The 25,880-nt window shown below is 42.4% G+C and overlaps 1 protein-coding gene across 2 annotated transcripts in view; it reads left to right on the top strand.

The window, feature by feature from the left end:
* The window catches only part of ELMO1 (engulfment and cell motility 1), a 488,584-nt gene extending 463,494 nt beyond the window's left edge, over window positions 1–25,090 (top strand). For both annotated transcript variants that reach the window (XM_056118196.1, XM_056118195.1), the window contains 3 exons: window positions 8,907–8,989; window positions 15,393–15,470; window positions 23,709–25,090. In XM_056118196.1, the coding sequence (XP_055974171.1) occupies window positions 8,907–8,989; window positions 15,393–15,470; window positions 23,709–23,909 (362 nt within the window). In that variant the 3' untranslated portion in view covers window positions 23,910–25,090. The remainder of the gene's footprint in view (window positions 1–8,906; window positions 8,990–15,392; window positions 15,471–23,708) is intronic.
* The last annotated feature ends 790 nt before the right edge of the window (window positions 25,091–25,880 follow it).

Below are 25,880 nucleotides of genomic sequence, written 5' to 3'. Positions count from 1 at the left end.
TGAGGCTTGAGCTTTGGTTGGATGTGTGTTTCCTGGTCAAAAGACACCTTAGAGAACAAATGATCAGAAAAAATAAATTCACTGGAGTTGTCCCACTGTTCTAAAGTTCTAACCTGGACATTCTCATCCAGCAAAAGAGCTGGACGGGTTGGAGCTTTGACTGATCAGGGGTTTAAAAAGAATGCATGATGATCTTTCTCAAACACGGAGTCCAAATGTGTGCTTTCGCATTACTACTTTCAGCGCTATTTTATGGAGTAAGAATAAGATAAACATGACTTTGTTCATTTTCTTTCTCTGATGACACAATCCAATTCCATGTAAACTACATGTTTAATCCATACGTCATATATTTCCTGTACCCCATATTTGTAAAGTTCATTTATCCCAGATGGACAAATCTAAGAGTGAGGAAAAGTGAGAAAATAGATACTTTTAAATAACCTTTAAAAGTCACATTGACCCTGTCATGAGTCATTCAAGCATTTCCCAGAGTCCTTGGCTCCCGAACCCTAGCACCTTCCTGTCTGTTACCTCAGGGCCCTGAATATCAGATCCTGACCACCTTCTTCCTGGCAGTCTCCAGCCATCAATGGTGAAAAGCGACCACAAGTGAGAAATCTTGACACATTCTCACTCTGTATTGACCTCTCTGACAAGCAATCTGGAACATTCTCTTTTTCCCCAGCTTAAAAATGGAGCAATCTCGTCCTTGTAATGTAATTTAGTGTTTTTTGTTCTTTGTTCTAATTCCCTTTCCTAGGAGTCTTGCCCTCCCAGTCCTCATTGTTGCCATTGTTAGTCAGTACACGGCTGAGTCCAGGTGCCTGCCCAGCGATTCCTCAGAAACATCCCAGCCATCCACTAATGTGCACAGGAAACCTCCCCACTCTGCCATGAGCAAGCTAGGCCAGTGGTTTTCAGAGTGTGATTTCCAGACCCAAAGCAACACCGACCCCCAGGAACTTAGTACAAGTGCAGATTCTCAGACCACCTCATAGTAGGTCTGCTGAAACTCAGGGATGCGGCCTACTGGGTATGGTATTCTCTAGTCTCCACAGCAATTCCCCAAATCTGGCTTGAACCATTAAGTACATTTTTTTTCTTTTTAAAGAGGTAAATTGATAATGGGTTTCCAGAGAAGGAAGGAAGGAGGGAGGAAGGGAGGGAGGGATTATTTTTAAATAAAATAAAGCCATAAATTAATGCTATAAACCTTTCATTATGAAAAGGCCTCTTGTCCCCACTGTCTCGGATGTAGGGGCAGGAATCTCCTGGCCAGTGCTCAGAAGACCCCTGGGCCACCCTCACAGATGCAGAGGTACTTAGTCCTGTCACACTGGGGACAACAGGCTGCCCCAGCAGTATTCTGAGGCCTTCTAAGCTAAATCCACTCGTTCTTGGGGAGACCAGATGGTGTGAGCATTTGGGTTCAGGTCCTGGAGCACGACTCCTGAGCTGTCTCCCAACTCCTTTCTGTCTGTTTACGAAGTAGACTGCCTGGAGAAGCAGTCAAGGCATGAACCCCATTAGAGCCTTATACGGGGGCCAGTCCTGACCTTGCCCACAGCTGCTCCTCTTGCCTGCTCTCCTAAGACCCTGATTCCAAAAACTCAGAGTGAAAATGGCCCCAGAAGCAAAACTTACCCCTGTGCCAGGAAAGAAAGCCAGGTGGCCGGCCTGGTCGCAGAAGAGGACCTGAGCTTCTCTTCAGAAGGGCTGGCGGTGGAGCGGACCACTGCTTCCTCTGTGCTGGCGAGTGCCTCCTTCCAGCCTCCACTCCAGAGCTCACACAGCCTTTCCCTCTGCACCCTTCAAAACCTTTCTTACAGACCGTGTCTTATGTTATTATATGTTTTTCATTTGGAACACCATGATTTACAACACTGTTCATGATCAGGTTTCATGCATTTAACATTCTGCGGCATCATATCCTCCACGAGAGTCTACTTCCCTACACCATTGTCTCACTGTCCCTCCTTATCCCTGCCTTTGGTAAGATTAGCTCTGCAAACCAATTGTCAGTGGCTTTGATCTTTGATCATTCATTATTCCCATGCTGTGCGTCTTTCTGTTCTACCTATGAGAGAGATCACTCTGTATCTGTCCCTCTCCTGGCTGACGTCACTCAGCTTGATACTTTCTAGATCCGTCCATGTAGCAGGAAACTGCATGATTTCATCTTTTCTTATAACCAAGTGGCATTCCATTGTGTATAGGTACCATAGTTCCTCTCTCCAGTCATCTGTTCTTGAACACCTAGGCCTTGGCTATTGTGATTACAGTACAGATCTTTCTTAAGGTCACTTGCTAGTAAATTTAAAATATGACGCAAAGCTGTATGAATGTACTCAGAAACCTTCCCATGGTCTTTAGTTGGGCACAAACACAGAAGCTCTTTTCTTTTTTTTTTTTTTAACTTTTTTTTTCTTTTTTTTTTTCCCTTTATTTTATTTTATTTTTTTTAAAGTTGTAGATTTACAATTTTTTGTGCTTTGGTTTCAATTATACAATGATCAGATACCCATCCCTCCACCAGTGCCCATTTTCCACCACCATGGATAATATCCCTCCCACCCCCATCCCCCCATCCCCCCTGTCTCTGTGGCAGGGCAATCCCCTGTGTTCTCTCTCTCCTTTTGGGTGTTGTGGTCTGCAAAAGAGGCATTGAGTGGCAAATATGTTCAGTCCATAGTCTACTTTCGACATGCATCTCCCCTCCTGGGAGGATCCTCCAAACATCCTTTATTTGGTGCTCCCTTCTCTATCTGAACTGCCCTTTCCTCTAGGATACCCGGCTGGCCTCTAAGTTATGGAGTAATCCTCCTGGTTCTGATCTCAGCTATTCTTGGATATTAATCTCATACTTTGTTACTTTATATCCCCCAGATGAATGCAATCTTTCTATGTCTATCCCTCTCTTTCTGACTCATTTCGCTTAACATGATACTTTCCATATTGTACCACTTGTATGTAAATTTCATGACTTCATCTTTTCTAACAGCTACATAGTACTCCATTGTGTAGATGTACCAAAGTTTCTTTAACCAGTCATCTGTTCGTGGGCATTCAGGTTTCTTCCAGTTTCTGGCTATTGTAAAGAGTGCTGCAATGAACAAACAAGTGCAGATGTCAGAAGCTCTTTTCTAATAGACTTGGATGTCTCCGACAGGATGAACTCAAGTGCCCACAATGAGGTGGGGGCAGCACTGTACCAGGTGGGGGAGCACCGTGCCAGGGGGAGGCGCATGGCTTGGCTTGTTGCTGCTGCTGCCACCCAGCCACACAAGAGAAGGTCTTACTGCAGTTTAGAGCAAACTTGGATCCAAATCCAAACATTTGATGATGTTTCTGCTGAAGATGTTTTGCTTTCATTCAAATCTGAAGCTGCAAGGTAGTAAAGCAATCCCACGCAACTGTTTACCACTTCATAGGTTTATTCATTGCAGGATCAACTGTAAGTGTGTGTGTGTGTGTGTGTGTGTGTGTGTGTGTGTGTGTGTCAGAGAGAGACACAGAGAGAGAGACCAAAATTGTATGTCAGCTTGGGAAGGAGTATATTCATGTAATGAAGAAAAGTCCACCTATTATGTGCCAAAGACAAGAAGATACAGGACTTGGAAACTGAGGCTTGGCACATGGTTTGCTCTTAATTTCACTTTTGCCTGAAGCCAAATGGCCCACTCTCTTGGAACTCTTAAAATCAGAAACCTCGTTCCACTAGAGAAATGAGACATTTCTTTCATTAATGTTAAGTGCCATTGCTCTTGCCTTATACAATTTCCCTCTCTTGAGGGGAAAATTGTCTTCATCCCTTGAATTAATCAGGGCAGAGTATTGAGATATTGATGAATCAAATAATGTAATTGAACACTATCAATTGAGAAGGTGCAAGTAAACCTGAGGACATCTCCTTAGCTGTCTTCTTCCCGACAGGTTTAGAAAATCTCTTCTCTCACTGCTTTTGTTTGGCAGAAAATATAGCCTGAATATCCACATCTCACCCCATATCCCTCCCACCTGGTTTGCAGGCACTCAGCACCCCCACTAAACACTAGACTCCATTGCTTTCCAGCTGTGCCCTGGGCCCCTCGGTGCCTCCCTTTGAAAGAATCTAGGCCAGTGCTCACTCTTCACTCCCACATCAAAGGGCCCCAGGGGTGGAGAAGCACCAGCTCCCCCTTCCAAAATGCCATTAAATCCATTACAGTAGATGAGCAGAGCAGCTGAGACAGCAGAGCTAAATGGGTGATTTGGATGGTTGGCAATGAATCATTCCGGTTTTCCTCACTCTCCAGAGAGAATTTACTTTGATATTGATAATGAGAATAATTGCACACATTTATCGAATGCTTACTTTATGCCAGACTCTGCGTTAAGAATTTTACATAAATTATACTCTTGGCAACCTCAGTAGGCAGATATCTTTGCCCTGGCTTTACTGGTATGATAAGGAAACTGAGATACAGAAAAATAAGTCACTTTCTGACGGTCTCATGGCTAGTCAGTAGTAAAGCAAAACTCTGTGGCCTAGAGTTTCATCTTTTCCCAGGACCGTCAAAGTTAAAAGCCAACACCAACCTCAATTCCAGTGTTCCGAGTTAATTCTCGGAAAATTCCTGGGATATACGGGGATGGTAGAGTCACAGACGAGGAAACATGGGAGCCAGGAATTTATGCCTAAAGTAGTGTGTGGATCTACAGTTCAAATCCACTCCCTGTGATTGCAAAGGCAGAACTCATGTTACCCATCATCACTCTGTACTGCCAAGATAGAGGCAAGATTCTTCACTAAATGATGGAAGTCGGCCCTGCCCGCCCTCCTCCACCGCATGAGCCAGGAGATGGCACACAGGTCCCATGGCTTACTAGGACTGGGGCCTCAGTGATGAAAAATCTAACTCTCTTGATCATGGTGGCCAAGGTGACTTTTTCCAATGACTCTTTGCTTTAAATCACTGAAAAATCCCACAGATGTTAGCAACAGTTTCTGAATATCTGAAGATAGAGCCATATCTGTGTCTAAGTTCAACCCAGTGGGTGCTGACACCTGCTCAACGTGGGGAGAAATCGCATCCTCACAGGGAGGAGAGAGTGGTAGAGGAGCAACAGTCTAGTTCTGTCCCCCACTAGGTGTGTGATGTGGTACAATTTATTTCTTCTCTTTAGGCTGCAGTCTTCCCATTTGTAAAATGGGGGTCGTTAAGTAACTACAATTCAACTAAAACTAGGGGGGGAAATGAAAAGACCAGTCCTCCTGGTCAGTGGCTGGAACTAACCACAGTGTGTGGGGCTGAGGGTAGGAAAGATAGAGAAGAGACCACTATCACAGGAATAGCTGGGAATGATCACGCTGGACAAGAACTGACTGTTAAAAGTAGGTAAAGGGATATTCTTGATAACCTTTCAGCATCAATATTGTAAACCACCACAGTGCCCAAAGAGAGAGAGAGAGAGAGAGAGAGAGAGAGAGAGAGAGAGAGAGAGAGAAGTGCTTGCCATAGAGGCAGGTAAGGGGTGGGGGAGTGATTGGAGAGAACACTGGTGGGAACACTGGTGCTGGGAAATGTACACTGGTGGAGGGGTGGGTGTTGGAACACTGTATGACTGAAATCCAATCATGAACAGCTTTGAAAGAGCCTGTATCACAGTGATTCAATAAAAAGAGTTTTACAAAATGAAAAGAAAGGAGATTCTTACCTAACCTAAGGAGTTGGAGTTGGAGCTAGTGATTATAAGTGACCCTCCTGATCCTCATATGTTTGCTGCCTCCCCCCCCCACCCACCCACCCCCAAATGACCTGGTTTTGAAATAGCCATGAGCCTGAAGTTACCTCTTTCAAGTGTAGATCAAGAGCCAGGGTTCTGGCAATAGAGAAAATGACATTTGAGCTCTCCTGATGCCTTATCTCCCAGCACTTTTAGAGACAAACTATGCAAAGAGCAACCTTTAAAAGCCGTTCTGTATTTTTAGAATTTTATGTTTTCCTTTTGCTATAATCCTGTGAGTAATAGAGCAGCTTGTCTCTGTGACAAGGGACAATGCATATTAAAAAAAAAACATAAAACTGTGTTTTCTGTTTGAGGCCACAAGCACATAGGCAAAGTGCCTCTTTCCCCCTTAAGTCTTCTCATTAGGGAGCCTAAAGCTGCCCCCAGCGCTGACTTCAGCTTTGCTTTTGTTTCCTATGATAGGTTTTCAAAACCACAGGCTAGCTATAGATTCTAGATGCCCTCTCTCTCTATTTCATTGACCATGTTTTATGGTATACAAAAAAAGGCTTTCTGCAAGCTTCTTATGACTCAAAAGCCTTAGAAGACTTTGTTGATTTGGTATGTTAATTATATCACAAATTCACTTTCATTCGTAGACTTCCCATTAAAAAGTAAACCGACTTTCTAAAGTGTCCAAATGTCACATCCAAGAACTTCAATTGTCGACTGAGGAAGCAAAGCTGACACTTGATTATGAAAATGGATTTGAGGAGATCAAAAATTACTGATTATGTTCAGATACAAGATCAGGAATCATAAGGACAAGATGTCAATCCAACGGGACCAGGCAGGGCAGAAATCAGATTTGAGGTGAAGGGTTATGCCTTTACCTAGGTGCATTGCTCTCTTCCTTTTTTTTTTCTTTTTCTTTTTGGGTCATACCTGCACTCAGCAATTACTTCTGGCAGTGCTCAGGGGACCATATGGGGTGCTGGGAATTGAACCCAGGTTGGTCACGTGCAGGGCAAATACCCTACCCACTGTGCTATCGCTCCAGCCCCTGTTCTGTTATGCTCATGACATTACCAGTCTCGGACTCCCAGTTGCTTGGAACAGCAAAAGCTTCTCCCTCCCATCACATAAGTTGCATTGTTTGGCAAAGGACTGGACCATGCAGTTACCATGAAACAGACTTGTGACTGTTTTGGCTTTCCTCAGCTTTTCATGCGCCTGGAACACAGTCTCTTCAGTTCTGCAGCTGGGAGACACTGCTGGGCAGGGACTTTTCATAGCTTCAGTTCACCCCCTCCCCCCAAAAAAACATGCTATTTCTGATGTGCTGTTTCTGCTCATATTTCATTGGCCAGAAATTCTGATCTGCTCCCTTAAAACTGCAAAGATTGCTGGGAAGTGTAGTCTTCCCCACTCCTTTTCATTTCATTTCATTTCATCATCCTGTTATTCGTCGATTGCCTCGAGCAGGCCCCAGTAATGTCTCTTTCATCCTAACCCTGAGATTATATTCAAGGCTCTTTAGGAGAATGAGACCCATCATTGTTACTGGTATTTGGCATATTTGGTATGCCACGGGGAATTTGCCAGACTCTGCCCTGTGGGCAGGCTACATTTGATAGCCTGCAAGTTTGTCCAAAGTAGGAATGAGATAATAAGATGTCATAAAAGATGTCCTGATAAGATGTCCCCACTCCTTTAAGAGAGAAAAATTCTGTATTAGGGAATCCAGGTAATGCTGACCAGAAGGTCCAGTATCAACAAGATGATGGGACAGATGTGGTGTAGGACAGAGCAGGGAAACCTGCAGACTCCTGGAAGAATTTATCACAATCTTTTCTTCTTCTTTAGAGAACTTCTAGAGAACTCTAAGAGTATCAGATTTGGACAAAGTGCTTAGACATTAGCAGGAACCTAGAAAATGTTAACTTTTAAGAAGTCTTACTGTTGAATCATTTTGATACTTGAAATACTCTTTCATTTTAGTTCATCTGAAATTCTACTCCCCCAACTCAATGAAATTGATTACCTTTAATTGTGAAATCTCTCACCATTTTTTATAAGTACAGTAGGTCTTAAGTGAACTGTAGATTCACAGTCCCCCTTGGAACAGGAAGATTAGGGATTGGAGGTGGTCAACTGACTGCCCATTTTTTAAAGTTAAGGTTCTTGACCATCTTCGTTCCTTCCTTCTCTCTGTCTTCATGTCTTCACAGAAGTTTTAAGTGCAAGAAACTGTCTTCTCTTTTTCCAAGTCCGGAGTAAAACATGAGTTTTTTTTCTTTTATCCAACTGAGGTATTCTCAAGATTGCCAAGGTCAATACCATTTCCCTGTCCAAAAGGAATGTTTATCTATACTTCACGGTGTATAGTTTCTACATCAGCCAAATCACATTGTGAGAAGCTGTGAAGTAGTAGAGAGTAAAATGTGGAGGGTGGGAGTTCTAGGCTGTTTCTACTCGGTCAGTCTTCTGAGCCAGAGCTGCTTTTCCTATCACAGGAGCAGAATAGACACAGACACAATTGCAAGAGACACTGTAGCACTGTAGCACTCTCCTCCCATTGTTCATCGATTTGCTGGATCAGGCCCAGTAACGTCTCCATTGTGACACTTGTTACTGTGTTCGACATATCCAATACATCACGGGTAGCTTGCCAGGCTTTGCCGTGCAGGCGAGATACCCTAGGTAGCTTGCCGGGCTCTCCGAGAAGGGCAAGAGAATGGAACCTGGGCCAACCAGGTCGGCTGCGTGCAAGGCAAACACCTTACCCCCTGTGCTATCGCTCCAAGAGACACTATTGTATATGAAGCAGTTGATGTTACTTGACATAAAGATGTATTAATAATACCAGTATTAATACCACTATTACAATTATTACTGCTTTTATTATTACTAACACTACTATGGTGGTTTTTGGTTTGATACTGGTTTTTCTATGAACCAAATTCTGTTTATGTTTCTCCCCAGGGGATGCTTTTTACCAACTATTGCAATATATTTTTGCTGCCAGTTCTAGAACACTGCCTGCCTTTCTTTCTCACTTCTTTTCTTTTGTCATTTTGCAGCTGTTTCCGAGAATAACCGCTGTGGTAGCTGACTCGACGCTTAGATCTACTTTAATGACATTGATGCTCTTGCCTGGTGTAATCACTTTCATTTTCTTTTATGAATTGCAGTGCCAGTGGCAGATATCAAAGCTGTGGTGACGGGAAAGGACTGCCCTCATATGAAAGAGAAAGGTGCTCTTAAGCAGAACAAGGTATGCTTTCCAAATTACCTCAAACCAGTGCCTGCCCCATGGGGCCAATGCCAGGCGGGAGCATGTTGCACTTCTCTTGCCTTCTCCCTCTCCTACCTGATTCCTTTGACATCCCTTCAACTGACCACTCACTGAACCCTGACAATCTCATTCGTTTTTTCATTCCCTGTCTATTTTCAGCCCTAGTGATTTCTTACTCGAGATTTCTCCACTCCTTTCCATCATTCCCTCTTTGAACATCTCATTCATATTACTATTCTCCAGTCTACCTCAGTCTCTGCATTATCTTTCTGAGGTCTTAGTGAAACCTAGGAAAGGCATAGAACAGTTGATACAAAAAGTATTAGTAAACTGTAAGGCATCTTTGAGCATTGTGGAAGACAGAGTGTAAGCTCTCTCAGCTTAAAGAGGAAAATGTAAACCGCGCTTAAAGAGGAGATTTTTCCAAAGGGTGTTAATAGTGCTTAACATATTGCATTATTTTCCCCTCCCCTCCTAGTTGCCAGCTGGCTATTCATCATATAGCCCACATTCTATAGCAAGGAAGCATGGAAGACATCTGAAAAACATTTTCCCCCAGTTTGGAGTTGCTACCTTTGGGGGATCCATTAGGGAGTTGGTTCTTTGCTGATTCCACTTGGCATCTTGTGATCATAATCGCCATCAAAGAATCATCCAGATTAATCTCGGAGCTCTAGACATCTCAGAGATCATAGGATGCTCCTTTCTTATCCAGTGACTCTGTATGAGGGATACAATAACTGCACATCCTCTGATCAGTCAGATCTGAAATGAAGCTCTGTGCTTTTAAGCAATAGGAAAGTGAGATCTGGGTCTTCGGAGAACAGAGAGTGTATGTTTGAGAAAAAAACAAAAATAGAAATCCTGTTCATGAAGACAAAGGGAAGAGGCTGGTAACTAGAACTTGACTTCATAATTAGTTGAGAGTCACTCCCTCAACTTCATGTGAAGTTCTTTGTTGTCAAGCCTGTCACATAGCTACCCTGCAATGCACCAAATTGGCAAGTATAGTGTAGAAAGACATGGCTAAGAGTCTGCAATTTTTTCTGCCTTCCATAATGTGGGGAAGCAGGGCTCTTGGAGCATCTCAGACTCCAAAGGTACATCATTCACATAAGTCCCAGCATTCATGGTTTTCCCCCTACAGGGCTGTTTCCTTCAACATCCTAGGCATTCCCCAACAAAAGCAGGGCTTCTCTCAGACTTAGCTGAGGTCTCTGGAATAGACCCCTAGAATCTAAGCAAGAAACTATGAAGAGAAATGGGTAGCAACCCAAACTATAATCCATTGAAGCCCTGGATGAGTGTCATTGGCACCAGAACAACCTTCGAAGACTCAAGCACCATGAAGAAGGACAAGATTGTGTCTTACAAGGGTAGAGGGACCTGTGCTCTCAGTCCTAACATGTAACATGCTGACCTGGTGTGCTGCCATACTGGTGATTCACAAACTCAACAAGCCAGGCAAACTGAGAATTAAAATGCCCATAAGAAAAATGCTCTGTTAATAGCAAAAGATTGTTGACTGGAGGTACTTCTCACCCATTCAACACCTGTGTGCCAGGTACTGTCCCAGTAAAACCTTAATTCTTTTCCTCAAGGTAGAGGTCTTTGTTCAGATGTATTCCCTTGGTTACCTTTGGAGCACCTGAAATGTGAACAGTTGTGCACACGGAGTGTTGAACCAAGCAGGTGTGATCCCGGACTCCTAGGGCCTTGAGACTTGGGGAGACAGGGGTGTTGGCTTCTTCGCAACAGAATTAGGACATGTCTCATTGACACAAAATGAAAACTCTTGTTTTTGTTCTTGAGGACTACAGTTTCTAAATTCAGACTCAGTAATTTATATGAAATCAAGTTGGTTTATTTTGGAAATTGGGCTTCCCTGGTGCTTTTACCACTGAATTGTGGAATTATAAATATTAAACAGTAAACACATAATTACCAGAGAGAAGATTTGACCAGAATTCTCAGATTCAAATAAGTTGATTTTTGGCAGCAGAGACACTTCATCTCACCATGTGGCAGGATCCAGCTTTTATCTTTCCAGTATGACTCATGACCCTGCAATTAGCAGCAGATTGTATTAGGAGCTGAGATTCTGACACTGGCTTGAAAACCCTGCTCTTAAGCAGAAAGCCGTTTATTCCGAGTTGTTTCATTCATCACTCATTCAGTAAATGTCTTGACCATCTTTAGACCAAGCCTGCACTAGGTGCTAGGAATCCCAACGATAAATATGACTCATGCCCTTCCCAAGGCATCTGGCAAATAAAGCTAACTATCAGCATGCAATTACAATTTGATGCTGTGTATTCCTCTATAAATTTAAACACAGGGAAAGCCTGGGAGATTTGAGAGGAGGAATGCATCTGAAAAAGGAATGATCGGGGAAAGAAGTAAAAGGAGGGAATTTTTTGAGGAAGGAATATGCAAAAAGCTTCAACAGTCTTTAACATGTGAAAGATCATTTTTCTCATTGAGAAATGCTGAATTCATAGTATAGAGTTGACAGGACTGAGAGAATAAAATGGGTCAGCAAACCATTGGTTTATAGTGCTACTAAGATAAATCAGGGCCAGAAAATTATAGCTGCCTGAAGAAGGTAATATACAATATTACTATGTACTCCCCAGATGGGTGCTTTTGCCTTCTAAAATAGAAACTCAAATTCATAGGTATAGAGATGAGTAGCAGTGTACTATAACTAGGAAATCTACTATGATTTCTCATACCATATTTAGCACATATAAATCCTAAGTTTTAGCTTGGATCTTTTTATTCTTTTCTTTTTTTCTTTTTTTTTTAATTTTGGGGAACACATCAGGCAGTGCTTAGAGCTATGCACTCAAGGGATACTCCTGACAGTTCTGGGGATCAAAGCCAGGTCATCTGCACGCAAAATAATTCACTTACCCTCAGTACTGTCTCTTGTCACTCTCCTATTTATTTATTCTATCAAAATTCTTCACTCTTGGAATGATCTGGATAGATGGTGGAGAACCAACATAATTGGAATGAATTTTGGGAAAATGTTCAATCTAGGAATAACACCCAGAACAATAATAGCTCCCAGCATTGTGCAGTGAAAATATACTGCATGTTGTTGTACTACTGAATTCAATCCATATTCAACCCATATGATCCATCGCCTTCCCCAAATTAAAGTGCCACTCATCCAGATATCTCTGAACAACTGTTCACTGATCCTGGGTTCAAGGCCTACACTATCCCCCAGGATATGGAGGGATCTTCAGTTCTCCAACCCTATCTTCCTGGAACTCACCTACTCCCCCCCAACACAAACACAGAGTGAAATGGAGAATGTGAAGCAATAGAACAGAAGAGAATGAAATGCCCCTGAGCATCATGGTTCACTGAATTCAACCCAGAGCCAGTCACAGACATCTGGTGGCAAGGGGCAAATCATGACCTGGAGAGCATTGTCATGTGACGAGAAGCCCCCGAGGAGACTGGCACAGATCTGTGACTGCTGACTCCCCGCCTGACACTACTCACACAGTCTAGACAGGTGGCAGCTTCTGGGGTGCGAGCCCCAAGGGTGCCAATGCTCTTGGCTCCACAGCTGCCCCGCTGAGGAGCTGACCTGCCCCAGTGACCCTGATTCCAAGATGAGCCAGAGATGTGAGGAAAACACATTCCAAAGAGAGCAGCCTTTCAGGGAGCACGACCTGTGTTGTTGGTTAGGAATCTAGGTCAGGGCAGCCCTGACTCTTGCATGTCTTCCCCCATGTCCACCTCAGGGCAGAGCCCCTGGTTGGCAGGACCCCACTTCCTCTCTCTATCTCCACACTCCCTGTGGAAGGGAAAACGTCACAGTGAAAACTGTGTTGACATTCTGATCTCAGGTTGGTATCTCCTCCAGAGGCTGTGCAGGGGGCTTTATCCTAATGACTGCCCATGGCAAAGCAGCCGGCTCTGGTCCTGCTCAGCCCCAAAAGTTCTGTCCTAAATTTCACCATTTTTCTTAGCCACTAAAGGTCACCCACTGTGGCTGTGAATATTGTCTACTGGGTTCAAAGCAAGCTGGTCCTCTCCTTTCTCTCCCTTCTCTGCAGAATGAGTGAGTTTGCCTAGCAATGAAGGACCCCAAGAATGGTAAATCATCGATTACATAGGTGCTCCTTATCTAAGAATTTGAGGTTAGACCTTAATATTTTATTGGAAGAAGGAATGCTTTCATTTTTAAAAAAAAAAAGAATAAAAGCAATAACCTCTGTTTCTAGCACTCACACATAATCTTTTTCATTAAACCTATTTGCTTGCCGTCTCAGTCCATAGGGGGGCATTGTACCAAAGGGAGATCAGTATGGAAATGGCATTTATTTCTTCTGACCTTTTTTCACTTATGATCAGCCGTTCATAATGTTGATATTGAGGAGCTGCAGAATATCTTTCTCTGGGTTACTAATTTAGTGGTTTTCCCACTAAAAGGAAGAAGGATTTTTGCTTAATTTCTCATATTATATTCTTATAATATTACATTATAATATTTATATAACATATCTTTGTTGATCTTTTGACATTTTGTGGGAATACACACGGGGGACACCCCTGGTTTTTAATATGAATTGTCTCACCAATTGTCTTTGGAGAGCCCCACTGTGGTGCTCAGGAGGCTTGCCTCTCCCAAGCTGTGCGTGTTCTGGCTCCACTCTGGTGGGTGTTCAGTCCCCAGAGAATGGGCTCTGTGAGAGAAAGACCCCAATTCCCAGTGCCTCCAGTAGGGCCCACAGCCATTCTAAATGAAAAGACCTGAAATGCCAGATGTAATGGGAAAAATGGCTTTGTTTGTTTTGGTATGCTCTGTTATAGTATCGATCTTCACAGGGCAGGTTTGATTGGAGGCCTGAGGAAGGAAAGAAGTGAAAAATGAGAAAAGGGGGTCATTTTGGAAGGGCTCCAATCCCAGCTCACATTCTTTCCTTCCGCCCTTGACTGTTGCTGGCAGAGAGAGCGCTGTGAGTGTAGGACACTAGGAGATCTGGGCACAGGACAAGAGGAGCTTCATCTACTGAGCTGGAGGCAAGCCAGACACAGATGGACTGCAGGACAGCTACGTGAAGTCTGACAGATACAGGTGTCCAGAGGGGCACAGAGCTAGCCCTGGACCTGCATTATTCACTTCCAGCAGTTTCTTTAGCCCATCCCCAAACCTGATGCCAAAAGGCTTTGTCCTTATCATCCTGCCTTCCATCTTTCTAGGGCTATCTTCTGTGTTTGCCTAAAGGCAAATTCCCTGCCAGCAGTTAAGGCAGAGAGAATGGTGAGGGGGGTTTTGCCCCATGCGGAAAGATTCCTCATGGGCAATCAGGAAGACAGTAGCAGTAGGAAGCTGCATGGTCATTGGCAGTGCCTCGCAAAGACTCCAAGGAGGTGGATTGGCCAGGGACAAGGGTGATGTAACAGAAAGTGAACTGTAGCATCTTCTTCACTCCTCTACTGACTGAACCATTAGGTTTGGGGGGACAACTCTTTCCAAAGAGTGTATTCTTCTGAGCATTCTGAGCAGTAGAATGATTGCACCTGGTACTGCACAGCATGTACAATCTGAGACGGGCATTTTTAGTACTTAATCACATGTCATTGAGCACCTCAGCCACAGCCATAACAGACCCGTGAAATGACAGTGCCTCAGTCCTTTACGTCTTTGGTTCTGGATCATAGTGTGCACTCAAGTCTTCTGACCCTTGGATTACTATTCTCCTCTTTACCTCCTCGTCTCTTGAATGAAACCTAACTTGTTTCCAGTAGTTCAGCTATCAGAGGAAAAGCAGGCTACCTGATGATCAGCAGCTGCCCAAGAAGGCCTATTTCACATCCCTGCAGGCAGATCCGTTCTGGGTTTAGTAAAGAAAGATTAACTCAGATGGAAGAGATAGTACAGCAGGTAAGGCACTTGCCTTGCACTCAGCCAACCCTGATTCACATATGCTAGCTGAGCACTGCCAGGAGTGATTCCTGAGTGCAGAGCCAAGAGTAACCCCTGAGCATCACCGGGTGTGATCCAACAACTTTAAAAAATCCTTAAAAATAAAAATAATAATAATAGTAATGATAATGAGATTAGCTCTGCTAATCAGGAAAGGGTTGACTGTTTTCCCTGGTCTCTCTGGAAGGAAAATGCTGAAGACAGGGGAGTGACAGAACTTTGGTATATGGTGGCCTTGAACAACTCATTTGACCTCTCTTTGGCCTCCCGAGGACATGCCTGAGTGATGTGCAGGAAATGAGTTCTGAACCTTGCTAAGTGTATTCCATCCTCCCATCAGCCTTGTTGTTGTGTCTCCTATCATAACAATCTTTATTCTCTCTGAAGCCAGTTTTCCATAATGTGAGGTGTTTCTCTCCTCTCTTGTAGGAGGTGCTTGAACTTGCTTTCTCCATCTTGTATGACTCCAACTGCCAGCTGAACTTCATCGCTCCTGACAAGCATGAGGTAAGGGTCTCCGTGGGGTTAACTTCTGAGAGAATGTCTCATTTTCTCTAGAAAGACAAACAAGAGGGAAAATACTGCACTGAAAGAAAGACCTGCCTGAGAAAATTAATACAAGAACATCTTGTTGACTCAGAATACAATAGAAACCTCTTGAAAAGCTGCCAGTTCTAATAGGTTCAACTTCTTCCTATCCTGACCAGTAGTTCATGGCAAAGAAATGAATTTCTAAATGTCTAGGAGCCAGCAAGGACATAAAAGTGTCCCTGGTTACAGCTTTGGTTTTCGTTGAATATTTAATTTTCAGACAGAATTCTCACAAGATAAACTTGTTTCTATTCTTTGAACATTTGATGAAGTGGGTTTTCTACCATGAATCTCTAAGTTATTTTAAGAGGTACAGGGCTGTCTCTGCTGTTGGAATTTTATTTTTGAAATGCTTTTATTCCTTTTTGACATCTTGTTATATGTATAATTTGTTTCTCTTCTTGAAGCACGCTGTCAGCTATATTTAAAATATTTAGCATAAATCTAAGAAAATGCATTTGTAAGACTCTGTAGCAGTTATGCTTGATTTATCTTTCTCTTGTAAAGTGGAACTTACATATTTGAAAATCTTATTTTTAGATGATACCATTCAAATTTTGTTTTGCATGTGATTGCATAAACAGCTTTTAGAAAAGAATGAGACATTTTAATAGAATTTGACTTTTGTTCCCAATTTCCCCTAGGAGACTTAGCTCATTTAAAAGTTATTCAGTATGTAGTTTTCACTCTTTAGAAGATTTAGAATGAAAATGTACATCCCAACGAGAGAGGAAAGATTAGACACAAATCCTGCATTTAGAATGGTGCTTAAGTAGAATTCTTTGCTCCTTGTCATTTAGTTTGTAGAAGACTAAGACTTTGTCTTCATCTTCCTGAAAATAGATGCTCTTCTACCATTTCTTTTCAAATAAAAGCGTAATTTTATGCAGGCCACCATGTATACAGCTATAGAGGAAATGACTTTAAATAGTGGAACCATGGATCTTATTTAAATCTATGCAAGACAGTTTTCTCCCATGTACATTAATTCCAGATAAATGTTCTTGAACTGCCAAGTTTTTATTCATATCTGCCACTTCTTATTGACATAGTGAGGAGAAAAATGCTGTAAGCTGTGAACACTTTTAATTTCTCCAGACCACTTTCATATCTACTGCCTTGTGTCCTTTGCATAATCACTCCATAAAATAGACAGTTCCACAACAGATGTTTCCTTTTATCAAAAACAGCATTCCAAGCTCCTGCTTGGAATGGAAACTTTAATAATGGAATGCCTTAACAATAGCAAGAGCATAGTCCTTATAAAGAGCCTCGCTTTGCCTGGGCCAGGCACCTTCAATGCTTTATGGACTTCACCTCACTTAATCCTTTATAAAATTCTTAAAAACAAAAGCAACCTTACAAAGGGACAAGATAGGAAATTGAGAAGCTAAGCTTGCCCAGGTCATATAGGTGGTGAGGGATAAAGGAGGACTTTAACTCTGGCATTCTCATTCCAGAACCCTTTCCTTTGGCCTTTGCATTTTGTATCTAGGAAAGGACAGAGCAAAATTTGAAGCACAAACCTCCTGCCATACCCTGCTAAGTCCAGAGTGCATGGCCCTGAGTTCCTCTATACCATTCCCCCTATACCTAACTGCACCCCCAAGTTATTTTTAAGCAAGTTAGTGATGATTTCATTCCTGCTATATCTCTATATAATAGTTCACTTAGAATTGTAACTAGAATACCATTATCACACCTAAACAGTTTTAAACGTTCTAATATCACCATAGACAGTTTTCAGACTTTTTCAATAATCTCATTTGTTGTCTATTCCTTACACTTAGTTCAGAACAGAATCTAAATAAGATCCATACATTGCAGTTGGTGAACATGTCTCTTAAATGTCTTTGAATATTTCCATCTCTCGTGAGCTTTTTTCCCATTTGGTTTATTTACTCATTAAGCCATTATCTGATAATATCATTGCTGGTTTAGATATTGCTAATTATAACTGTGTATTAGTTTATTGTCACCACTAGTAAATTACTGCAACCTTAGTAAATTAACATAAATAGGTTATCTTGCAGTTGTGGAAGTCAGAGATCTGTAGATCTTTCTAGGCCAAATTTGCTATCAGCAAAGCTTTGTCTTTTTTTGGAGGTTGTAGAGTGGATTCACTTCCTAGCCCTTCCCTTAGGCAGAATCACCTGCACACCTGGGCTGCCACCTCCATCACTCCTCTCAGTGCCAGCTGAGTCCACATCACACCGTATCAGCCTGTTAGTTCATGCTATGGTTTCTCTCTGCCACTCACTCTTTTCTCCCATTTCTCCCCTCCATGTTGAAAGACCCTTGTGTTTATTATAGTTCCCCTTGACAATCTAAAATAATCTCCTATTTCAAAGTCAGATAATTAGCAATCTTCCCTTTGCCATAGATACTAACATTACTCACGAGGTTCAGAGATTAGGATGTGGTCATCTTTGAAAGGAGAACATCATCCTGCCTGATCCAGGCTATACTGTGATCACACATGTTTACCTGTCTTATAGTTCATGCTAAGTGGTAGTTAGGGATTAGCCAAATGTATGATTAACTGAACTAAGCATTAGTGATGTGTTCTTTGTGGTGTCTTTGGGGGATATTAGCAGCTATCGATGATTATTCTCTAGACCAGTAGACATTGCAGGAGGGTGATAACCCAATAATATCATCCTCCTTCATTTATTAGTGAGATAGTATCCTTAGCATAAACTGGCCTCATCAACTCTTTGGCTACCTTGAGGTTATACCATTCATATTTAATGGGAAGAATAAATTATTAATTCCCTTTACTACTTTCAAAGTAATAAGCATCCTCCTAAGGAGACCAGTGAGATCTTTTTGGTGTTTGACTATGATTATGAGGTTATGGATTTGAACATTATTGTGTTTCAGATAGTTGTGGTTATTGCCATTATCATTTTCTAAATAATCTATTCTATAAAAAGTAGGAATACCTTCTGAAGACTTCTGAGTCCTTCTAAATCTACTTCACATCTCTTTGAAGGTACACTGTCCTCCCATTGTTCATCAATTTTGCTCGAGTGGGCCCAGTAACATCTCCAGTGTGAGACTTCTTGTTACTGTGTTTGGCATATTGAATACTCTTGGTAGCTTGCCAGGCTCTCCGAGAGGGGCGGAGGAATCAAATCCGGCTCAGCCGGGCTGGCTGCGTGCAAGGCAAACGCCCTACCACTGTATTCCAGGCTATCTTGTAAATTTTCTACCTTTTTACCTAAGGTTCTTTTTAATAAATAATGGTATTTAGAATCATTTTCATCCTTGATACTTTAGAATCAAGTATCAATCATATTGATACTTTTAATTGAATTGATACACAGATTTATACTGCAAAATTTTTGCTTGGCCAACTGTAAAAAATCTCAAAGGGCGGCCAGGGGATGGCCCCGACGGCTCTTCTCCTGGATGCCTAGATTCAGGGTGGGCCTGGGCTACTCCCACAGTTGGGGCGGCCCAGGCCATGGGGCAGACAGCAGAGGAGACAAGGCCCAAGCCAGTTGATTGATCAGATGTCGTTTATTCCATTCTCATCCCCGTTCGCTCCTGTCTCTCTTTCTCCTTCTCTCCTGGGACTCAATCTGGAACCCCCCTCTCCTGGCTTTGGCTCTGGATCTTGATCTCCATCTTCACCCCCCTCCCAGCCCACTCTTACAGTCAAGTTAAATCCCCAAAACCTAGGGATTCGGGCTTACGCATAGGTGTGGTCATAATCAATAGGGTTAAAGGTCTTTCCCTCAGGGGATGCTGCCTTTAGGACAGATTCTCTTTCAGCAGGACTACCACCCAAGGGCGAATCCCATGGGTGTGTTTCTCCTCTCCTTGTCCAACAAACATATTAGCATTCATAATATTAATCATTTTGTATGGACACAGTAAGAGATGCATTAAGCTTATATTATTGCTCTCCTGGGGTCATCTTGATCTCAGACTACAGTGCTCAGGCCAAATTAGTCTTTCCTATCCCTAGCAGGGTCCTACTCTTGTTGTTACTTTTGGATCATGACAGTATTTGTCATGGTCAAGCTCTTAATTTATAGTTAAGAATTGTGGCGCTTTGGCCAGGCCCATCTTGATGCCAGAGTAGCACATAGCTTACAGCTTGCCCTGATTCCATCAAGTCCCTAATCAGGACCCTGCTTTTGGGGGCGCTAGGAAGTAAGGGCAGCTGAGGCTTAAGTTGAGAAAGCAGATGCCCGGGAATGAATAATATTCAAAGCCAATTAAATTCCGCTGGAGAGATAGCACAGCGGGTAGGGCATTTGCCTTGCACGCTGCCGACCTGGGTTCAATTCCCAGCATCCCATATGGTCCCCTGAGCACCACCAGGAGTAACTCCTGAGTGCAGAGCCAGGAGTAACCCCTGTGCATCACCAGGTGTAACCCAAAAAGCAAAAAAAAAAAAAAAAGAAAAAAAAAGAAAAAAAAAACCTTTGGGCTGGAGCGATAGCACAGCGGGTAGGGCATTCGCCTTACACGCGGCCAACATGGCCAACCCGAGTTCGATTCCTCCACCCCTCTCGGAGAGCCTGGCAAGCTACCGAGAGTATTCAATATGCCAGACACAGTAACAACAGTCTCCAATGGAGACGTTACTGGGCCCGCTCGAGCAAATCGACGATCAACAGGAGGGCCTTTACCTTTACCTTTACCTTTACCTCGAGCAAATTAAATTCCATGTTACAAAAGCATAATATTGTCTTCTTGTGTCTATACAAAAGGACATTGCTTTAAAGTCACAGTCACAGTCCTCCCGTTGTTCATCGATTTGCTCGAGCAGGCCCAGTAACGTCTCCATCGTGAGACTTGTTGTTACTGTGTTTGGCATATCAAATAGGTCACGGGTAGCAACCCCAGTTTGATTCCTCCGCCCCTCTCGGAGAGCCCGGCAAGTTGCCAAGAGTATCTTGCCCTCACAGCAGAGCTTTAAAGTAAACCATTCAAAAGACATAAGGATCCCAGCATGCCCCCCCCACTCTCCATCCCCCCCCCCCGTCCCATACCTCATGGTGTTTCACTAATAAAAAAAAAAAGATTTAAATAAGTTGTGACTGAAATTGTTCAAGTTTGAAATGTAATGTCTAATTATACTATTTTTAATTTACACCTATGAATTCACATTTGCATGTGAATTTTGCAAGTCCAAAAACCTAACAATATATGCATCGCATACATGACTGCTAAGAATCTCTAAAAAGCAACAAATGAATCAGACATTATTATCCTAACTTTATAAATTTTAAAAATTAAGTTTGAAATAAATTTAGAAAGTTTCAATATCTGTAATTTTTGAGTAGCATAACTGCTATTCAAATATAATTGAATTTTTTGTTAAAATGTTTGTTTTTCTATTGCTGTTAGTGATCAATCAATTTAAAAGTTTATATTATATTAGACTTCTGAGAGAAATTGTATTTTATGGATTCTGAAAAAATAAAGATAAAGTAGCAGTTCTAAAACTGCTACTTTCAAAACTGAAAAAAAATGACAATAGGAGAGGAGAAAGGCAATATTAACTTAGTATATAAATTCAGTGTCCTAGAAAGATCTGACCTTACAAATTAACAGAAACTGATTAGGGGAATAAGCTGATTAACTGTTTGGGGAAGAGAGCATAGAGAAGTGTTTACAGATAAACAAAAGAATGGGAGGAGTGACTCGGGAGCACTTTGATGGGTGTGACCTGATAAACCTAAGCTCCTTGTGGCAAGGGAGAAAGGACAAAGTAATGTTATCCTGCAACCAACATACTTTTTTTAACAACTTTTTTTCTGAGCTTGCTGCTTCTTAAAAGAAAAGAACCACATAAGTGTCTCTGTAGCTTAAATTATGTTGCTCTGGGAAGGTAGTAGGGACTAGAATGGATATATATATATAATGAGCAGTAGTCACCAGTATATAAGAATTTACAGTGAAACAGTGCCAAAACTGGAAAAAGCCTTCGAGAGAAGAGCTCAGTGGCATGCATACCTGGAAAAACAACAGAATTAGTTGAAGAATTTATAAATAAAGCTTCCCCCACATAAAATCCACAGAATCAGGATCTGAAACGAGTGCCAACTGCATATCTCTTTTTATCAAGGTTATTTGTGATGAAAGACTATTTACATGTGTTTAGAATCTAAGGTTTCAATGATGACACTGATGTTTCTAGAAATCCCTTAGCACTTTTCTGATATTTAGGTAAGTAAAATACTTTTTCCAAGATAATAGGAAGGCAGAACCAAAGTTCCACAGCTCAGGGCTAATTTACTCAGCCTTGAGCCCATTAGTACTTTCACAGGGCTCTTCCTCCACTTCAAAACTGGTGCTGCTAATGTGCACCATAGTAAATTTTTAGGACTCCTTTATCACTGAAGCTTTGTAGAGCATTTAAAATGCTAAGTAATTTTATGTTGAGATCTACCATCATATTTTGCAGCACAGCCACCAAAGAGAGGGTACCCTTGTATGGTTCTGCATTACAGCTTGACCCTATGAGGCAACAAAGAGGACTGGAAAATGCACTGTAGAAGGAAGACCAATCTGGCCAGGAAGAACAGGACAGTTACATCATAGATATCATCTGTGGACATCTAGGACACCTTAGCAGGTCCAGGAACATACCATTGAGAAAGCAGGAATTTTGATGAAATGTTGACAGAAGAGACTGATGTTTCACAGAGATCATGGCGTTGACATCAGGACAGGGCAGGACTCTAGCTTTTGGGAAGGCAAATGCCAAAAGTGAGGCAGGTCCTCAGATAAACAAGACTTCAGTTCAATTTCTCAAGAGGTTCCTAGTTTACTGGAAAGGCAAAGAAGAGGATTAATTTTATGAGATGGGAAGAACTAAATTCTTAGTCATAAATCCCAGAGGACTTCCCTAAACAGTGTATCCTGAGAGATGGACAGTAGACTCCCCAGAGACTTAGAGGAGAGAAACCAAACTAGAGAGTTTCCCCAAACAGGCAGTGAATCCACCGCCCATAAAGATTACATAATTCTTTGGTGAAGCTATTCCATAGTCTTTTTACTGAGAAATGCAAATGTGAAGCTTCTAGTGGCTCCTGGGTGGCCTGAAATTGACATTATGAGTGCCAGGTGTCAGGTAGCTGGGCAGAGACTAGCTATTAGACTAAGAGTCCAGGCTGCACTTGGTGAAGAAACCTGACTGATATTGACTGTAGGGGCATTGGGATATATTCTTTGCCCTGGCATTGAGTCTAGTCTAGGAGCATTGAGAATCACTTGTATCACTTGTCATCCCATTGCTCGAAAATTTGCTCGAGTGGGTGCCAGTAGCATTGAGATATATTCTACCAAAACTCCATACACTCTTGGATGCACGGTTGAGTGCTGGGAACTAGCCTTGGTGAATGGGTCTGAAGTAGGAGGGCTGCACAGATTAAAAAGAAAAGACAGGTATCTCTATAAAAGCACAGGGCCAGGGGGTTCATAGTCTGATCTATTTAGCCCTGTTCTTCTTTACATTCCATATTTATTGTCTTAAACCAAGTCTTCTAAAAAACAAGGACAATCATTTACAAACATTTACCTACCTATGCTAACCTAACCAGGCTAAGGATCTACATGTCAATAGGAACTATGTTGCCTGAGGGGGCAAAAGTCTCCAAGGTGGACTTATCTCAAGGGAATTGTCTTTGGGAGAGATATCACAGAAAAAATGATTACAGGACTCCAACTTACGCAGCTTTCTACATCCAGCACCAGCTTTGTAGGAAATAAACGTCTGATAAGCCACTCATTTGGCACTTCTCCTCAGTCTGTCTTAATCCTTCCTAGTTTAAGCATTATCAGTTCCCAACAGTAGAGATACTTTATTGCACAGTCACAGAGAACTGGAATATTCCTACTATTACCACAGTGGTGAGGTTTCATCCTTCCATCCTACAAGACAGCAGACTCTGAAGAATGTGGTGCATGTTCAAATCCCACTCACTCCACATACTGAACTTCTCTGTGCCTCAGATTACTGAACTTCTCTGTGCCTCAGTTTCTGGAAAACATTCAGCGATGCCACACATATTAAATGATAAGTTCGGTGAAGCTTTAGCACAGAACCTAGCGATCAGTTGAGAGTTGGTATTGGTTCTTACTCTTACCTTTTCCTTCATCTTTGTTTCACCTTTGTATTATTTCCACCAGTACTGTATCTGGACAGATGGGCTGAATGCACTGCTGGGCAAAGACATGCTGAGTGACCTGACCCGGAATGACTTGGACACCCTGCTCAGCATGGAGATCAAGCTCCGCCTTCTAGACCTGGAAAACATTCAGATTCCAGATGCACCTCCACCAATCCCCAAGGAGCCAAGCAACTATGATTTCGTCTATGACTGTAATTGAAGGGGCAGGAAGTACCCTTCCCAAACTGGAAAATCTAGTAAACAGGCGAGATGACTAAGAACAGGCCCACACTTAGGAATCACCTTGGGATAGAGGAATATGTGGGTCATCACTTGCTTTGGCCTGGCTTCTAGCCCTGGCATTTTTCAGCCCCAACATGGCATTGTGCTCACTGCCCTGATTCTGTTTCTGGACTTCATTGCTTTCAATCACTTCCCACTGCTGCAGTCTACTGGTAGGACAAGAACAAAACCCACCGCCAATAAGAGAGCCAAAGGGCCCTTTCAGCCCATACTCCCTTCCTGAAGTAGAAAATCCAGCCACAGCAGACTGCCCCAGAACTTGCCTGCCAGACCCAGAGGAGTTCCCCCAGGCCTGAGTATGGACAGTATGGCTTAGCTGCTTGATAAGATCCAACACCACCTCCCACTCCCCTTCTCTAGAGTCAGCTTCCATCACCAATTCCTTGTGAATTGTAGTCTGCTTTCCAAGTACCTATTCCTGTCTCCTGCCTTTGCTTTACCCCAGAATTCTCTGGTCCCAAGAATAGCAGCAGCTTCACTGTTGCTCACAAATATTGGGTCTCCCCCACCCAGGACACAGGTCCCATGCTGCATACCCCACCCCCGCTCCAGCACCAAGACTAATCTTTCCTCACAAACCAGTCTTGAATTTCCTCTTTCTTGCCCAGCCCAGCCCAGCCCTGCCTTCTTTCTCTCCTCTACACTTCCAGCCCCTTAGCAGAAAGCACAAACGGTGGAATCAGTCATCATACTCTATCGTTGATCTACTAAATCTAAATGCCTCTGTGGTAGGCCATCCATTGTTAGCTGAGAATTTGGGGTTACTTTTTCTGGGGGTTTCTGCTGCCACTAGTGCTCTACAGAAAGGTCAGGTCATCAGACTTCCAAGTTTACATCATTGTAATTACTACAGGTATTGACAATTTGCAGGGGTTAGGGGTTGGTTGGTTTTGTTGGTGTTTTTTTTTTTGGCTTTGTTTTTGTACAAAAGAGTCTAACATTTTTGCCAAACAGATATATATTTAATGAAAAGAAGAGATACATAAATGTGTGTAATTTTCACGTTTTTTTTAATTATTTTAATCCTAAACATCTTCCTGAGAATAACATTCCCTTGAACATGCTGTGGAATAAAATTAATTGTGATGAGTTGGGAAACTGGTGTTTTGATTTGCTAACTCGGGATCTTGCTGTTCAGCCATGAGCATCACATAGGAATTTGTTAAATAGGCAACCACTCAGACCCCACCTGAGACTTGCAGATTCAGGTGGGTCCTGGGAACAGACCAGTTTGAGAAGTACTGATCCACAGAGTTCTTGGCCATTATTAGGTCCCTGTAGTCTTTGAGCATCAGCAAGGAATGTTCTTTCTCAACAGACTATCTCAGGCCCTGGGGAAAGTCAGGCCCATCATGGAAAAATTAGGATTTATTTTTTGAACACTATTGCCTCTTAACTGTGACTTCCTCTTTTACTTTTTTTTCTTATTACTGTAGACTTTAAATAACTGACCAAATTAAATATATTACCCTTTGAGGAAGCACATTTAGCAATGACAATGAATGCAAACCCATAGGCGAGAAATAAGTTAGACCAGAACTCAGTAAATCTAACCACACATTAATAAAAATATGTGTCAGAGCCTCACAAAGGCTTTTTCTGAGGTCACTTCCCCTGGAGGCAAATATGGATCATAAAGTCTGAGGATGGGACAGGATGGCAGAAAGGTCTGAATGTGCCTGCTTAGTTCTTGCAGCTGAAGTCACTCTAGACAACCAGCAATGCTGTAGATGCCTCAGGTCACTGCTTTTTATTGTCATAAGATGTACATTTACAGGTTGACTTGGGTTCAGATAACATGCTTTGAAGCCTTCATAAATTACAGGGAAAAGTCTCTGGATTCTGTAGCCATTCAGTGGGGTTTTAGCTTCTCACCACAGTGCTCACA

Source organism: Sorex fumeus, unplaced genomic scaffold, assembly GCF_029834395.1.
Source record: "Sorex fumeus unplaced genomic scaffold, SorFum_2.1 ptg000037l, whole genome shotgun sequence".
Lineage (NCBI taxonomy): Eukaryota > Metazoa > Chordata > Mammalia > Eulipotyphla > Soricidae > Sorex > Sorex fumeus.
This window is presented reverse-complemented; position numbering and strand designations above follow the sequence as displayed.